The sequence below is a fragment of the Aspergillus nomiae genome, assembly GCF_001204775.2.
Source record: "Aspergillus nomiae NRRL 13137 chromosome Unknown contig00194, whole genome shotgun sequence".
Lineage (NCBI taxonomy): Eukaryota > Fungi > Ascomycota > Eurotiomycetes > Eurotiales > Aspergillaceae > Aspergillus > Aspergillus nomiae.
Window position 1 is genome coordinate 1 of NW_015378249.1, and position 14,534 is coordinate 14,534.

At 51.2% G+C, this 14,534-nt stretch overlaps 5 protein-coding genes across 5 annotated transcripts; 3 read left to right on the forward strand and 2 right to left on the reverse strand.

Moving 5' to 3' along the window:
* Positions 1–2,126: 2,126 nt before the first annotated feature.
* On the forward strand, positions 2,127–5,787 carry ANOM_006980 (putative MFS multidrug transporter; the record flags this gene model as incomplete). Its single annotated transcript, XM_015552236.1, has 5 exons — positions 2,127–2,487; positions 2,540–2,794; positions 2,860–3,984; positions 4,790–5,315; positions 5,379–5,787. 5 exons carry the CDS (start codon positions 2,127–2,129, stop codon positions 5,785–5,787), a joined length of 2,676 nt encoding a protein of 891 aa, XP_015405596.1.
* A 362-nt stretch (positions 5,788–6,149) lies between these two features.
* On the forward strand, positions 6,150–8,052 carry ANOM_006981 (exonuclease V; the record flags this gene model as incomplete). The annotated part of the gene is made up of 2 exons (XM_015552237.1): positions 6,150–6,483; positions 6,569–8,052. 2 exons carry the CDS (start codon positions 6,150–6,152, stop codon positions 8,050–8,052), a joined length of 1,818 nt encoding a protein of 605 aa, XP_015405605.1.
* Positions 8,053–8,356: 304 nt separating this feature from the next.
* Positions 8,357–9,811, reverse strand: ANOM_006982 (heme-dependent oxidative N-demethylase family protein; the record flags this gene model as incomplete). Its single annotated transcript, XM_015552238.1, has 3 exons — positions 8,357–9,119; positions 9,252–9,428; positions 9,504–9,811. 3 exons carry the CDS (start codon positions 9,809–9,811, stop codon positions 8,357–8,359), a joined length of 1,248 nt encoding a protein of 415 aa, XP_015405597.1.
* A 473-nt stretch (positions 9,812–10,284) lies between these two features.
* ANOM_006983 (dolichyl-P-Man:Man(6)GlcNAc(2)-PP-dolichol alpha-1,2-mannosyltransferase) lies at positions 10,285–12,250 on the reverse strand (the record flags this gene model as incomplete). The annotated part of the gene is made up of 4 exons (XM_015552239.1): positions 10,285–10,545; positions 10,601–11,395; positions 11,452–12,121; positions 12,180–12,250. 4 exons carry the CDS (start codon positions 12,248–12,250, stop codon positions 10,285–10,287), a joined length of 1,797 nt encoding a protein of 598 aa, XP_015405598.1.
* Positions 12,251–12,502: 252 nt separating this feature from the next.
* ANOM_006984 (RNA-binding snoRNP assembly protein NAF1) lies at positions 12,503–14,533 on the forward strand (the record flags this gene model as incomplete). Its single annotated transcript, XM_015552240.1, has 1 exon — positions 12,503–14,533. The coding sequence occupies one exon, from the start codon at positions 12,503–12,505 to the stop codon at positions 14,531–14,533; it is 2,031 nt and encodes a 676-aa protein (XP_015405599.1).
* Between the last annotated feature and the right edge of the window lies 1 nt (position 14,534).

Genomic DNA, 14,534 nt, shown 5'->3' on the forward strand with positions numbered 1-14,534 from the left:
AAAAAAAATGGGGATGTTAAGGAAGATCAAGACAGGATATATGATAGTAGTACATAATATATCGTTTAAGTTTTATGCTAGATGAATATGAGATCTTGACAAGGGGTACTTCAGGTTTGGATGTACGTAGATATATAACCCGCAATTTGACATGTCGATGCAGCAACCATACAACTTGCTATTACCAGGTAAATGGCAGGCCACTACCGACTGACCAGGTAGCATATCTAATTACATCCCATGCTGAAGGCACCAGGATTAATCGTAGCGAATAATAAATCCCTGTCGCACCGCCGCTATCAAGTCGACGTATAGATTGTTGCCTTACAGACAAGGCGGCAAGAAGTGGGCGCACGAATATGCATCCTTCCAGTTCAAAAAGTAAGATATCAGCGAATACAGAAGGAGATTAACACAGCTTGTCGCGCTTATCGACCTGTTATGTCACAAGAGGGACAGATGGCCGATCTTCATCCAAGACTCTAGGTTGTATCTTGGGTCAGCATAAAGTATAAGGCACGACCCATCGTTCTCCGACTTTATGCAGCAACATACACCAGGACCTAGGGCAATTACCGTCGGATTCTAGGGTGGCTCGAAAAGGCCCAGAATGATTTAGTGGCACCGGGGCTAAACCGCTTTGGGATTATGGACTCCCGCTTGTGGGTCCAAGACGGGCACGCCGAGTCCCCAACAGACTTTGCAGCCTTAAGGCTAACGTCCCCTGATGATGGGTTTCTTTGTAAATATGCACTTAGATAGTTGGTACTACGCTTCGTAGGAGATCCCGATTAAACCTTTTTCATATATAGGGAATAGATCCGAGGCGTTAGCATGTAGATGATCGTCCCTAGCCGGATATCACGACTTGCCAAGGGGCCATGACAAGAAGAGTAGCCGATGCTTAGTTTTATGGGCCACGATATTGAGAACATGGAAACCTGGGAGGAGGTCCAGGAACATTGTTCGTGTGGAAGATCCCGACAGAATATTATTGGGATATACTAGTAATGAACCCCCTTTACGTTATGGATACGAGGCAATCATGCTATGTGGTCGTGGCCTTACCAGCAACAAAAGTCAGTCTATGAACTGTGGCTGAAATCGGATGCGAAAAGATATTCTAACCCGAAGCGGGAGACTTTATGGGTGCAGGGAGTGACGGGCTGACGTCCTGATGCGGCTGATGAAATAATCGGGCCGACGAGTCATTCGGTCACCTGTTCTTGTCAAGCGATTTCGACACCGTGATGCAATTTCCCCCCTCACTCGAATATCCTGATATGAGAGCATGCTTACCTTAGATTGGATAGATAAGACGACACTGACGATGTCTTATGTACGATTTTATGATCCTTCACAACTCATATATGGATCTGTAATCAAGAAAATGGCCCTACGGAGGCACTCTCTCAAAGAGTCATACCCCCGACGAATAAACTCGACTAATCAAAAAACTTTCCAGGATAATTTCCCTAAGCCACGAGGCACTCGGTTAGCCCATGGATCCAGAGCTTTAACAGATGGGTCTTAGGATCCACTCCGTCCAAGGCGACCAGTGTATGCACTGCATAACGGCAAATAATGCTCAGAACTCGGGTGCATTTGGCCCCATTCCTTTAAATTGCAGCTTTGTTTCGTACCAGAGGGACCTGAGACCGGCTTAGATCCGAGGCAAATTACTACAAACTGACGCTGTCACTAAAGCAAAGGGAAAAAAAATTTCTTTAGACCCAGATGTATATATAGATCTCTAACGTCCCTTTCAATCCTACTTTTTCCGGCCCTGGATTTGTGTGGTACCGTTCCTTAACCTTTTAATAGATTTAATCTTGATTTTATTTTAATTTTCCTGATCGACATTCTTGGTTGCCCACACCTTGAATTTCAATACCGCCGACTATACCGAATACACTTACCGCATTCGGCCAATATAGTATCTTGGACAGGGATCATCCTATCTGATAACAAACAGCAGCACTTGTTTGCTCTATTAATACGCGAGAGACTTCAGCTGTAGCCGCCCTTTGTCCGTCTCTTTGACCAAGTCGCACGACACCGTCTCCTACTCCTAACCGCCGTTGTTCACTGTCCTCATTGTGATACGAAACACAGCTTCTTCCACCATGTCGAACGAAAAGGGGGCTCTCGGCGAGTCGCCCATGAGCCGGAAAATCCCATATTGGCGCATGGTTATGGATCAGGGAGCCGTGACCCAGGAAGTCATCGATCATCCGTATCCGGGTTCAGGAACAGAAGAGGATCCATATGCTGTCACCTGGCTCCCCAATGATCCACGGAACCCTATGCAGTTCGCCAGTAGCACGAAATGGTTCATCACTATGCTTGCTGCCATTTCGACCCTGGCCGTTGCGCTGGTTTCATCAGCCTATACCGGTGGTGTTGCTCAGATCAGACAGCAGTTTCACGTCGGTACCGAAGTTTCTACCCTGGGTGTTTCGCTCTTCGTCCTTGGTTTTGCCATCGGTATGTCTTTTGCTCTTTCGCGAATATCTTCTTCTTCAACTGACCGGAATAGGACCTCTGCTCTGGGCTCCTCTGAGTGAAATGTTCGGCCGTCAGATCATTTTCTTTATCACTTACCTCGCTTTGACTGCCTTCAACTGTGGAAGCGCTGGCGCCCAGAACATCCAGACTCTGATCATCCTTCGATTTTTCGCTGGATCATTTGGCTCCTCCCCTCTTACCAATGCGGGAGGTGTCATTGCCGACATGTTCTCTGCTAAAGAGAGAGGTGTTGCGACGAGTCTTTTTGCGGCTGCTCCATTTCTGGGTAGGTTTCTCTTTATACTGTTTCTTCATATTCTGGAAATGTTCTTGGACTGATCTTTCATATAGGGCCCGTTCTCGGCCCCATCATTGGAGGTTTCCTGGGAATGAATGCCGGGTGGAGATGGGTGATGGGCTTCTTGGGAGCCTTTTCTGGCTTCGTCTGGATCGTAGCCTCCCTGTTCACACCTGAAACATATGCACCGGTTCTTCTTCGTCGCCGGGCAGAGAGATTGTCTAAGATTACCGGTAAGGTCTATCTCAGCAAATTGGACATCGACCAGGGCAAGGTCAGTCTCAAGCAAGCGTTCGGCACCGCATTGTCGCGTCCCTGGATCCTCCTCTTCCGGGAGCCTATTGTGTTCTTGCTGTCTCTGTACATGGCTATTGTGTATGGCACCTTGTATATGCTCTTCGCCGCCTACCCAATTGTGTTCCAGATGGTCCGCGGATGGAACCAGGGCGTGGGCAGCCTTCCATTCCTTGGTATCATGATCGGGATGCTGGCTGCTGTGGCCTACAGCATTTTCGACAACAAGCGGTATGTCAAGACTGACGAACAACACGGAGGGTTCGCTCCCCCCGAAGCACGTCTCCCACCATGCATGATTGCTTCGCTCGCTATTCCCATCGGTCTCTTCTGGTTTGCCTGGACGAACTACCCATCTATCCACTGGATGGCCTGCGTCGCGGCAGGAGCCCCCTTCGGTTTTGGAATGGTTCTGGTGTTCTTGAGTATCCTGACCTACCTCATTGACACATATACCATCTTCGCCGCGTCGGTCCTGGCAGCAAACTCAGTTTTGCGATCGGTCTTTGGTGCCGCCTTCCCGCTTTTCACGACGTATATGTACAAAGACCTTGGCATTCATTGGGCATCCACCATTCCTGCCTTCCTGGCTCTTGCATGTGTGCCGTTCCCGTTCCTGTTCTATATCTACGGCCCCAAGATCCGCATGCGCTGCAAGTACGCCGCCGAATCCGATGCCTTTATGCGCAAGATGGCGCAGCAGATTAAGCAACAGCAGGGTGAGCCTGACGACAAGGAAATAGAAAATGCCTTTGACCGCACGGAGGCGCCTGGTGTTGAGGTGTCCGATAGTAGCGATGATGAAAGCGACTCGCATGTTGGCGAGCTGCCGCCGGTGCATCAAGTTCGCACTAAGTCATCGGTTCGGACCGCTGGTTCTGCGCGTCAGTCGATCTATGACGGGAACCCATATGATATCGATCGCGTTCATACTCGCGAGTCCTTCAAATGAAATTGACTCGTGTAGTCCCTACCGAAGGATTATTGCGCAGCCAACCTTCAAGGTCTTGACATTCCCGACATTCTACATATACCGATACCGACTATGTCGATAATTTTTAGTATCTATTACCCCTTTTTATCCTTATACCCGTTTGTTTGATAGCACTCAACGTGTTGATGTGAGATGTGCGTGATGGAAGAGAAAAAAGTTTTGTGTCGATGCATTGAGTCCTTTTCCGAGGGCTCGACTCTTATATTATTTAGACGACTGTTTCATGTTGATATACCCGGCGTGCCATTGTATATTTCTTGTGTTTGCTTGCATTATAGACCGTGGCGTTGGAATCTGATCTGGTGGATGTATGTATAGAGAGAATCCAATATACTTAATCATTGCATCGTGAATCCAGATTCGACATTGGTATCTTTATCTCGGACTTAAGGGCCAATAGATGGTGTCTCCGACCGGAAAGGCTTGCCTCCGCCGACCCTCGGCAGAGACGCAGTGCCGACAGCGCTGATGGCGGAATAAATCTCCTGCGCTGATTCAATTTTGACTCAACATGATGTGCCTTATTTTTTGCTGACCGTGCTGCTGTTCGTGTGCGGCTCCTGGGCTTCGACACGTCACTCGGGACTATTCTCAACAGGCTTGTTATGGTTATCGGTTGATCGCCTTCCTATCCATATGCGAGATTCCTATAGCACAGCACAACGAAAAATATGAGACATACACTTGTTGCCCAGCTTGGCAAACGGCCAACGCTATCTTCGCGGTCCCATCTGCCATCTCGCATACGGCCTCAAGGAAATCGATCTACCAGCTCATCGCCGAAGAGCCCGGAGAAGAACGTACCCCCCAAAACGCTCAATCCCAAGCCGCTCCTCCCTCATCGACGCAACCCTCCTGTCCCTCCCCCACCCCGCGTACAGTCCCCGCCGGTGCCAGATCTCGATCGCTGCGTGACGTTATCGTGGAGGGGCCTCTTGGCAAGCTCGGACGGTCATATTCGCGGGTTCAGGAAAGAAGGCCTTATGCGACGCAATTCTGGAGCTCGATTGTCGTGTACCTATTCGGTGACTTGAGCGCACAGTTATTGTTTCCTTCGGATAGCAAATCGGTGAAGGATACAGCCCGAGAAAAATCAGAGTCGGCGTCAAAGACAGAGAGTGAAGACAATGGCGCCGCGACATCGGGAGGAGGATATGACCCGTGGAGGACATTGCGGCACTTGACAGTGGGCGCAGGATCAAGTATCCCGTCGTATACCTGGTATGCTATTCCCGGTCCTGAGCTTTGGCATAACGGGACAATACGCTAATGAATGAACAATAGGTTCATGTTCCTTCACCACCACTTCAATTTCACCTCCAAGTTCCTCTCGATCCTCACCAAGGTCTGCGTGCAACAGGCCGTTTTCACACCCGTCTTCAACACCTACTTCTTCAGTGTCCACTCGTTGCTTTCTGGTGCGACCTTCGAGGAGACCTGGGAGCGTCTGAAGAAGGCGCTTCCAGTGAGCATCACCAACAGCGCAAAGTTGTGGCCCGCAGTCACCGCGTTCAGCTTCATGTACGTGCCGCCTCAGTTCCGGAATATATTCTCTGGAGTTATTGCGGTCGGATGGCAGACGTATCTCAGCTGGTTAAACCAGAAGGCGGCGCGAGAAGTCGAGGCCAATGAGTTGGCTGAGGCAGCGGCTTCGCAGATTGGTGTCGGTGCCCCTGCGACGCTGAAGGCATAGTTCCATTCTTAGCTGGATGTCTTTTTTCCTATACCCCTTTGAGTTCTTTTTCTCCCTTGTTATATAAAGATTTAGATATGGCGGCATTGGGTGGGTTTGAATGGATTATAGATAGCGTGTGTTTGCAGCGCCCTTGATAGACTATGAAAAATAGCGATTTATAGACACACCGCGATCTCTCATACTTGCTATTCTACTTCTGCGTACCCAAATTCCGTCTTCCTGAAAGATCGCGTCCAGTCGGTGACGGGATATCATAACCGATACCTTATCAACCGCGGCCTCGCCACTTCCACATCACAATGACATGAACTCTCGACAGGATCGCAGGCATGTCCTGCCCGCAGTCCTCCCAACGTTTAATGAAAGATACAATCTCCGACAATAGCAGCGATTACGGATCCGACTTCACACCGGATGAAGAAGAAATCTTGAACGAACTACTCACCCAAGCCGTCACGGAACACGCGGCTCTCCACGCGACACCACCGCCCCAACCATCGATAACCACTCCAACCGCGAAGGAGACAAACCGCGCCATAGGCGACATCGAAGACTGCCATGTCGCTCCAGCGAGTCCTCGGACGCCCAAGGTATTGGGGAGGCAAAAGCCTGTATGGCAGATTTCGAGGACTTGGCGGAGTCCCGCTGCGGGGAGAGCAGGTCAGATGGCGAGCAATGGCGGCGCCGCGTTTGGTATTAACCCCCTTTTCCTTTCTTTCTGGCTTTGGTGTTCTGTTTTTCTTGTGAGGCGCTGACGGTCTGACGAAGCGTTTAGTAGAGCATCCGGATTCTACTGAGGGCCGGACGAAGCAGCGCGAGAGGGATATAGCTCGTGAGAGAGAATGGACTACCGGTGCTACGGATCCTGCTGCAGATGACCGGTCGCCGATCGAGAGGTTTCGGAAACCGCCTAATAAAGCGTTTTCGGTCACGGATTTGATTTCGCCGGCGTGGTGCGAGTTGCAGTATTGGTATACGTTGACTAAGTTTGGGAGGAAGAGGAGAACTGCAGCGATGAAGAAGGGGACTACGATACATAAGACGTTAGAGGATGAGATTTATATGACGGTCCCGGTGGAGATTACAACTAAAGAAGACGCGCTGGCGCTGAGGATATGGAATATCATACAAGGGTTGCGGACATTGAGGGAGTATGGTATGACTCGGGAGCTGGAGGTATGGGGGCTGGTGGATGGCGAGCTGGTGAATGGAGTCATTGATCAGCTCTCCTACGAGTGTCCGGACCCAGAGCTTGAAGCGACGGCCGCGTCGTACTATGCCGACGTGGAGGCGTCGAGGGCTGTGCTGCCCGAGTATCAAATGTCGCTTTCGGATTACCTGTTGTCGCCATCGCAGGGTGGCAAACGGCTCTCTGACCTTTCCTGGAATGGCGAGGAAGAAGAAAGCCTAGATGACTCCGGAATCGGCAGTGAATCTTCCTCAGAGGCTTTCAATTTGCCCCGAATATACATGACAGACATCAAGACCCGAGCTAGTGCCTCCGTTCCCACTGTGAAGAGTTCGTCGTTCCGGCCGACACTGCTTCAACTTCAGATGTATTATCATATGCTCAATCGGCTTGCTACCAGTGACGATGTGTCCATCGAACTACTTGCCTCGCGCTATGACCTGGATCCCACGCGCCCGTTCACCGCCACCTTTATAGCCGAAGTAGGCGGTCTCAATGACCAATTCTTCGATACATGCTCCTCGCCAGAGTCTGAATCTGACTTCACTCTCACTCCGGAAGATGCGGCTGGACAACGCGCATCGCAAGGGGCGGACTCTACACCCCCTGGCAGCCAGGACTCGACCAGTATTCTTCTTGCGCACAACGACCTGACCAGCCTCTGGAAGCTAATGAAAGACCAACTCCGGCTCACCTTCCTCCCACCCGCTCATTCGACACCAGTCTCTGTGGCACCCTCGATCCCTTCTGAGTTTCAGCCGGGCTTACTTGAGCCTTATCCGACCGTGCTATCGCCTCTTCTTACCGCGCGATACCTGTCATCAGCCCCAACCACCGATGCACAGTCGCGGGTGCTGGGCAGCCGGTCTTTTCTCTTTGACCCTACGACGATGACAGCCTATCTATCTGATCAGATGGAATGGTGGCGTGGCGAGCGTAACCCACGAGGTGTCGAAGTCATGGATGCGTGGAAATGCCGGATCTGTGAGTTCCGCGACGAGTGTTCCTGGCGTCAAGAGCGCGAAGTGGCTTTCACGAAGCGAAGGAGAAGATCGTCTTCGCTGGCTGTCTAATCATTCTAGATCTAGATTTTGTATAGGGTTAGGGCATTGGTGGGCGTTTGGGAGATTAATCTGTCTCCAGCATTTGGTTATATACGGAAGGGTCCATTGCATCTACTAATGTGTCTGAGATTAGACATCCGGTTGGACTTTGAACAGACTTGGGCGAGTTACATATGATACGATCATAGAGCGTACGCCATTACAATGTCATAAAGATACAACACCCAGCTACAAAAAGAAACAAAAAGAAAGACATTTTTATCAAGTCATTATATCTCATAAATTTAAAAAAAAAACAACCAAACCCCAAGAATCAAAACGGATAACTCCTAACCTCCTCCTCCTTGTCTACCTCCAGCCCCTGCGCAACCTGCATCTCATGCATACGATCCAAATACTCCAACAAAACCTCCCCATACTTCTCTCTCCCCTTATACCGCGCGACATCCTCGCCCCAGCTCCTAACGGCCGAAGCCAACCGACCCGGCACATACGGCTCCTTGACGACCTCCGTGATGGGCTCAAAATAAGTCCGAATAGTAAACACCACGGCGCCCGATCTGGGCAATCTTCTCAAACTCTGCCTCTCCGAGCGGAAGAAATGATGCTCAATCGCGCGGTTCTTCTCCGCCGTGTTCCACGATACCGTCTCGCTATCCTCGGGCCCGATACTGTGCGACCAGGGCAGGCTCTCGTCCACCTGGATGAAGTAGTTGTTCCGGAGCACCGGGTCCTCGGGCCGCAGCCGACGGAAGAAATTCAGCATGCCCTTCTCGAGCTTCTCCTTGTAGCCGGGCACGGAGCCCGAGGTGTGGATTTCCGACAACCGCATCCCGTATTTGTCTTCTAGGCGCCAGAAGCCGGCAAGCAGGATGGACCCCGCCAGGAGGTAGTATTCGCCGTCCGGGCGCTCGATCATGAGCGCCAGGTCGTCTTGGACGAGGCGGGCGCAGGTCTGCATGGGGTCTTCGGGGAGGGGAGGCACGGTGGTTAGAGTTTCTTGGGTGAGGAGGTTGGTTATGCCCGTGGGGGTTTTGCGGAAGAGTGTTGGGTAGCGTTCTGGGAGGTAGGTTGCTCTGTGGTTTGGGTTGGTTAGTTGGTGGTAGGTTGTTTTTTCCTTGTTTCTTTTTGGGGGAGGGAAGGGTATGGTTTTGGTCTATGGTTTGTGTGGATAGAGGAGTAGTATGGAGAGGAAAGGAGAGACGTACAGTTCCTCCAGGAGCTCCATGGCGGCGTCCATGGCTTCTGGAGCTGTTCTGGAACATTTCGCTCCTCGCTCTTCGATCCGGCGGGCTTTGTCGGCGTGGTAGCGTGCGTAGTGGTTGTCGAGCTCGATCCATTCGTCCCATTTCATGCTGCGCAGGCCCATGGTGATGAAGTATTTACTGTGGGGTTCTCTGTTAGCCTTTGTATTCACCTAGATGCTTTGTGTGTTGATATGGGAGACTGGTGTGACTTACGGTCCGTATCTGAACGGTCGGTAGGGCTTGGGCTCGGTGGTATGTACGTCCCAGTCTGGGTATGGGGCGGCCGGAGGTCGCTTGAAGTCGGATGGGGTCCATTCTCCCGGGTTGCGGGTGGGCTGTTTGAATTTGGAAGTGGGAGATAGGGACTTTTGCTCTGGGTCGTTTTCGGGGGATTTGGAGAGGTGGTGTCGCTTCCAGAGGGAATGGAGGAGATATGTGGTAAGGGTTGCGAGGAGGCAAATGGCGGTGACGTTGGTGAGGTGGTGTTGGGTGATTGGACTTGGGAGGGAGGTGAAGATCATGTTTCGGGTGCTTCTATAGTGATGGATACTGTTTATGGTGTTGTTGGTATCATGGGTGGAGATGGTTTCTATAGAGAGGTATAGATGTTGTTGGGAGACTGCTCCACGGTAGGGTTACGGATGAAGGAGGGTGGATTTAAAGCATCATAATCCACGATGTAGGATGTAGGACAGCATCCGGAGGGATGATACATCATGCTGCAGCGTGCTATCATGGCTGGCAAGGGATCAGATAGTCGACTGCCGGATCAGTTAATCGGATGCGATCGACATCTAAAGTTTGCGGGGAAGAAGATGCTTATCTCTGCAGCCCCGGGGGATCTTTTGTCTCCTTCAGGTAAAGTCGCACTGCGGCCCTACGTTTGGCACCTGTCGGATCGCATCTCGCATACGAATGAAGGTAAGATCCAGAGATGGCATTCTGGGCTATTTACATTGGTGGAATGGGGCTTCTTGATAGTACATGTGACCGTTTAATCCGCCTCGGCGTTGACATCACGTCGCCGCAGCAGGCAATATTGCCCCCATTTACGCTGCAATTGATTCGGAAGCCCCGGCAGATTAGGGACCCAGATCAGGCGGCCTATAAGGCCTGTTTGCGAAGCATCGAGGAAGTGCTTGCACGACATCACCTCCCACTGTGACTCGTCATGGATATAGTCGGGCTCCAGCTCGGTTGCATCGCGGCTGGGGAAGTACGAGTCCACCAGGTATGAGCATTGGGAGATGTCAACCTATGTGTGGGATTAGCTGAATGGAGAAGGAAAGATCATCTGGTTATACACTTACATATTTGCCTGGGTCCTCCAGATTCAAGTCGTTCATGCCTTCGGGGACCTGGGATGTACCGTCAAAAAGAGCAGGATAATCCGTGGCATCGGGAAATTCCCCAGGGAGCAATCCCCGGAATTCGCTGCGGATAAACTTGGCCCGCATGCCATCAGGAAGGAAGAACGAAGATGGGAATCGGTACCACTCTTTACCGAAGCATACCGAGTTGCCCGCTTGGGGAATGTCCAGCCGCTCGAGCGGTTCGAACACCTTTAGAGGGGCGTTATAGCCGGTGATCATACCGACTGTCCGCATCAAGCCAGCATTGATAGCGGCAAGAACAATAACCGTCACAATAGTAAGCTTGGCTTGGGCTATCAAGGCTCCATTGGACCCTTTAGAGTCTTTAGACCCAACGTAAGATAGAATGATGTGGATGGCGATCGCCGCATTGAGAGCAAGAAAAGGGTACGCCGGATACATGAACCTTTCTTCTTTGTGAGGCTGAGCGGTAAAGATCGCAAACCACATATAAAATGGCGCAATTACCGCCAAGGTTCGTAGCGGAATCTCCTTCTTGGTCGATTGGGGCCGGAATACGGCCTGGAGAAGTAGTAAAGGTGCTGCAGACATCGCAAATATGAACCAGATATTGAAGTTCAAGAGTAGGTTCCTTATGTAGAAGGTCCAAGGCTCTGTACCGAAGATGTCTGGGCCCTTTCCTTCTCCTCCAAAGATGTTGTAGGCGACGATATTCCAAGGCACAATAGCAAATTTTCGGAGGAAGGCATAGTCCACAGCAATTTCCGCAGCCTGCATCTTATTAGCACAAGACGGAGACCATAGACGGTCAGTCCGTAGCGACATACCAGGATTGCCAGACACCTGATGGCCCCACTGAAGATACCAGAGACAACAGTCCCCAGGGACCCCGAGATAAAGCCGACAAGAACCTCTGCGAGCAGAAGTGGAACGATCAAAGCACCGGCAAAAGGCCACCCGACAATCGCACCGAGGCCAAACCACATAATTCCTTGCGCGATCTTCTGACGTCGCCAATCCAGGAAGGCTGTGAGACCTAGCATGGACATGTACATAGTAAAGCTAGAGGGGAGGAATGCTGCGGAGGCGTGGAACATGCCCGGGCTGAAGGCAACGATCATAAGAAAGAACAGGCCAATTTTGGGGCTTAGTGTTCGACAGATTGCCGCATATAGCCGGGTCTGACAGGCGGCACAAACGAGAGCCAGAAAAAAGCGGATCGCATAGAACTGAGAGCTTTTCGTAACCAGAGCAAGGGAGGCCACTTTCCCGACAATGGCATGAATGGTGACATAGAGCCAGCTCCGGATCGAATATACCGGCGAGTACTCCCACGTCTGAAGCCCGTATCCATGATCAAGATAATGTGTAGGCTCCCAAAAGTTGAAGACTTCATCGCAATCCTGGATGGGCGCAAGGAAAGCCGCAATTGCATTAGAGACGAGAAACACATAGAGCGTAATATTCAATGGAAGGTAATAGGGCGGCGGCGGGGGTCTGCGAATGTCGCGAGTGTTAGCCTGATTGATAAGGAAAGGAACCCTGGTTTTGATACCGTTTCTTGAATCGCGGTGCCTGCCCCGTTGGCATCGAGGGAACATCGATTGTTTTCCTGGCAGACGCCATTTTGCTGACAATCGTTGAAGATTAATTGACATGCCAAGTTAAGGCATGGTTGAAGCTTAACAAAACACGTTATCGATAAGAAAGCTTCTCCGGTAACCGCAACGGCAATTATGGCACTTCGAGAAAAAAAAAAGTTTCCGCCTTCGATTTTGCCTGCAATCATTCCTTTAACTATACCATAAATTATTATTCTTTATTTTTGTTTTCTCTTGCCTTTGAGACAAGTCTTTCTCAAGGCTACAGAGATACATAATGAGTGATCAACAGCCCCCTGTTCAACCCCAGCATTCCCTAGAGGATGCGAACGAAGAGCCTCCTGTGAAACGGACTTGCATGAATGATACGCCACCCATTGCCCTAACACCTGCGGACGATGGAAGTGACTTCTACAACACGCCGTGGGTTGCGCGCACGCCTGCAGAACCTATCGAACACTCGGGAGCCGCTATTCAGGGTCAAACCAATGAACCAGTCACGACATCCCATCCTTCGACACTGATCCCAGGGTTAAACCTTGTCAATGATAGTCTCAAAGATCTGCAGCCAGCGCAGAGCGATCCAAGCCTGTCGCCTAACCCCGCCACTCAGGATGGGGCGCAAACGGATACACAAACTGGTATGGATATTGAAGAAACGGAGCCTAAGAAACAAGAGCCTCCCGTGGAGAGCACCGGCAAGGTCGAGGGGGAACAAAATTCAGAACCACGTAACCAGGCCGAAGCTGCAACACAGGGCCAAGCGGGCAACAACAATACCAATGGCGACGCAAGCGGGACAGGAACTGTGCCTCCCCTAGATACTATGGAACATGATCAAGCCGAACAGGATGAGGAGGACGAGGAGCATCCCGAATGGGAGATCGATTCTTCCCCCTACGAGTCATCTTCCGATGATTCTTCTAGCGATTCCTCAGACGACAGCGACGAGGACGACGAAGACTACCCAATTCTCAGCCCCGAAGAACAAGCCCGGATTTTGATGCAGGCAGAACTTGGTTCCGACGATGAAGGAGAAGGGAAGGGTAAATCGGGTGGTCATATCAGAACGGCAAATGAACTTCCAGAAGAAGCGCCCCCTATCCCGGATGTCACTGTGACTCCGGAAATGAAGATCGTGTTACTGGGACATGTGCAGGCAATTGTCGAGAACACGGTCCTGATCGCGGCGAACACTTCTGGAGAGTACCAGGTACTGGAATCGGGCTCATTACTCTGCCTTGAAGATAGAAGTATCACTGGTGTGGTTGCTGAGACACTGGGAAGAGTCGAGGAACCATTGTATACTATCCGGTTCCCTACTGCTGCGGCTGTCGAGGAACGTGGTCTTTCTAAAGGAAAGACCGTTTACTACGTTGAGCAACATTCTACGTTTGTGTTTACTCAGCCTCTCAAGGGAATGAAAGGTAGTGATGCATCGAATTTCCACGATGAGGAGATTGGTGAGGATGAGGTGGAGTTTTCCGACGATGAAGCAGAAGCCGAGTACAAGCGGAAGCTGAAGCAGAAGCGCCAGGAGAGAAAGGAGGCCAGGGATGGCCCAGCAAAGACTAAGAAGGGACCTCCAGGTCCTTCGAAGCTCAGTCAAACTGAGCTAAACTACGACGATAACGCAGGTGAAGATGGATATACTCCTCTTGCTCGCCCGAAGAACCTCCATGAGATGATGAGTCGGCAGGAGGCACCTGTCGAGAACGACGCACCTTCTGGTAGAGGTAGCTTCCGTGGTGGTAGAGGTCGGGGCCGGGGCTTTGATCGCGGCCGAGGTGGTCGTGGCCGTGGAGGCGGACCGAGAGAGACTCAGCACTATGACCGCCAGCCATATCAACAGCAAGGATCGGACGCGCAACCTCAATCTTCCAACTACAGTCAACAAGTGTACCAGCAAACCCAACCTAATGCTTATGGAATGCCACAACCATACCCTGCGTACCCATCTTTCCCGCAGCAGCAACAGCCTCAGCAACAGCCGCCTCAACATCAACCACAGCACCAGTTCGGTCAAGGTGCTGTACCTCCTGGCTTCAATGTCCAGATGCCATTCCAGCAGGCCTATCCTCAACAAAACCCTTACCAGTTTCCACCCAACACGCAAATCGACCCAATGTTCTTGGCCGCTTTGCAATACTCGCAGCAGGCGCAGCAACTATTGCAGCAGAATCGCCAACAGCAAGCTCCTGGGCAACAACCGGCGCAAGCTGCAACCATGAATTTTGACCAGGTCAAGGCGCAATTAGACCTGTTGCGTCAGCTGAGCAATAACAATCAAGGACCACCTCGCTCATGAG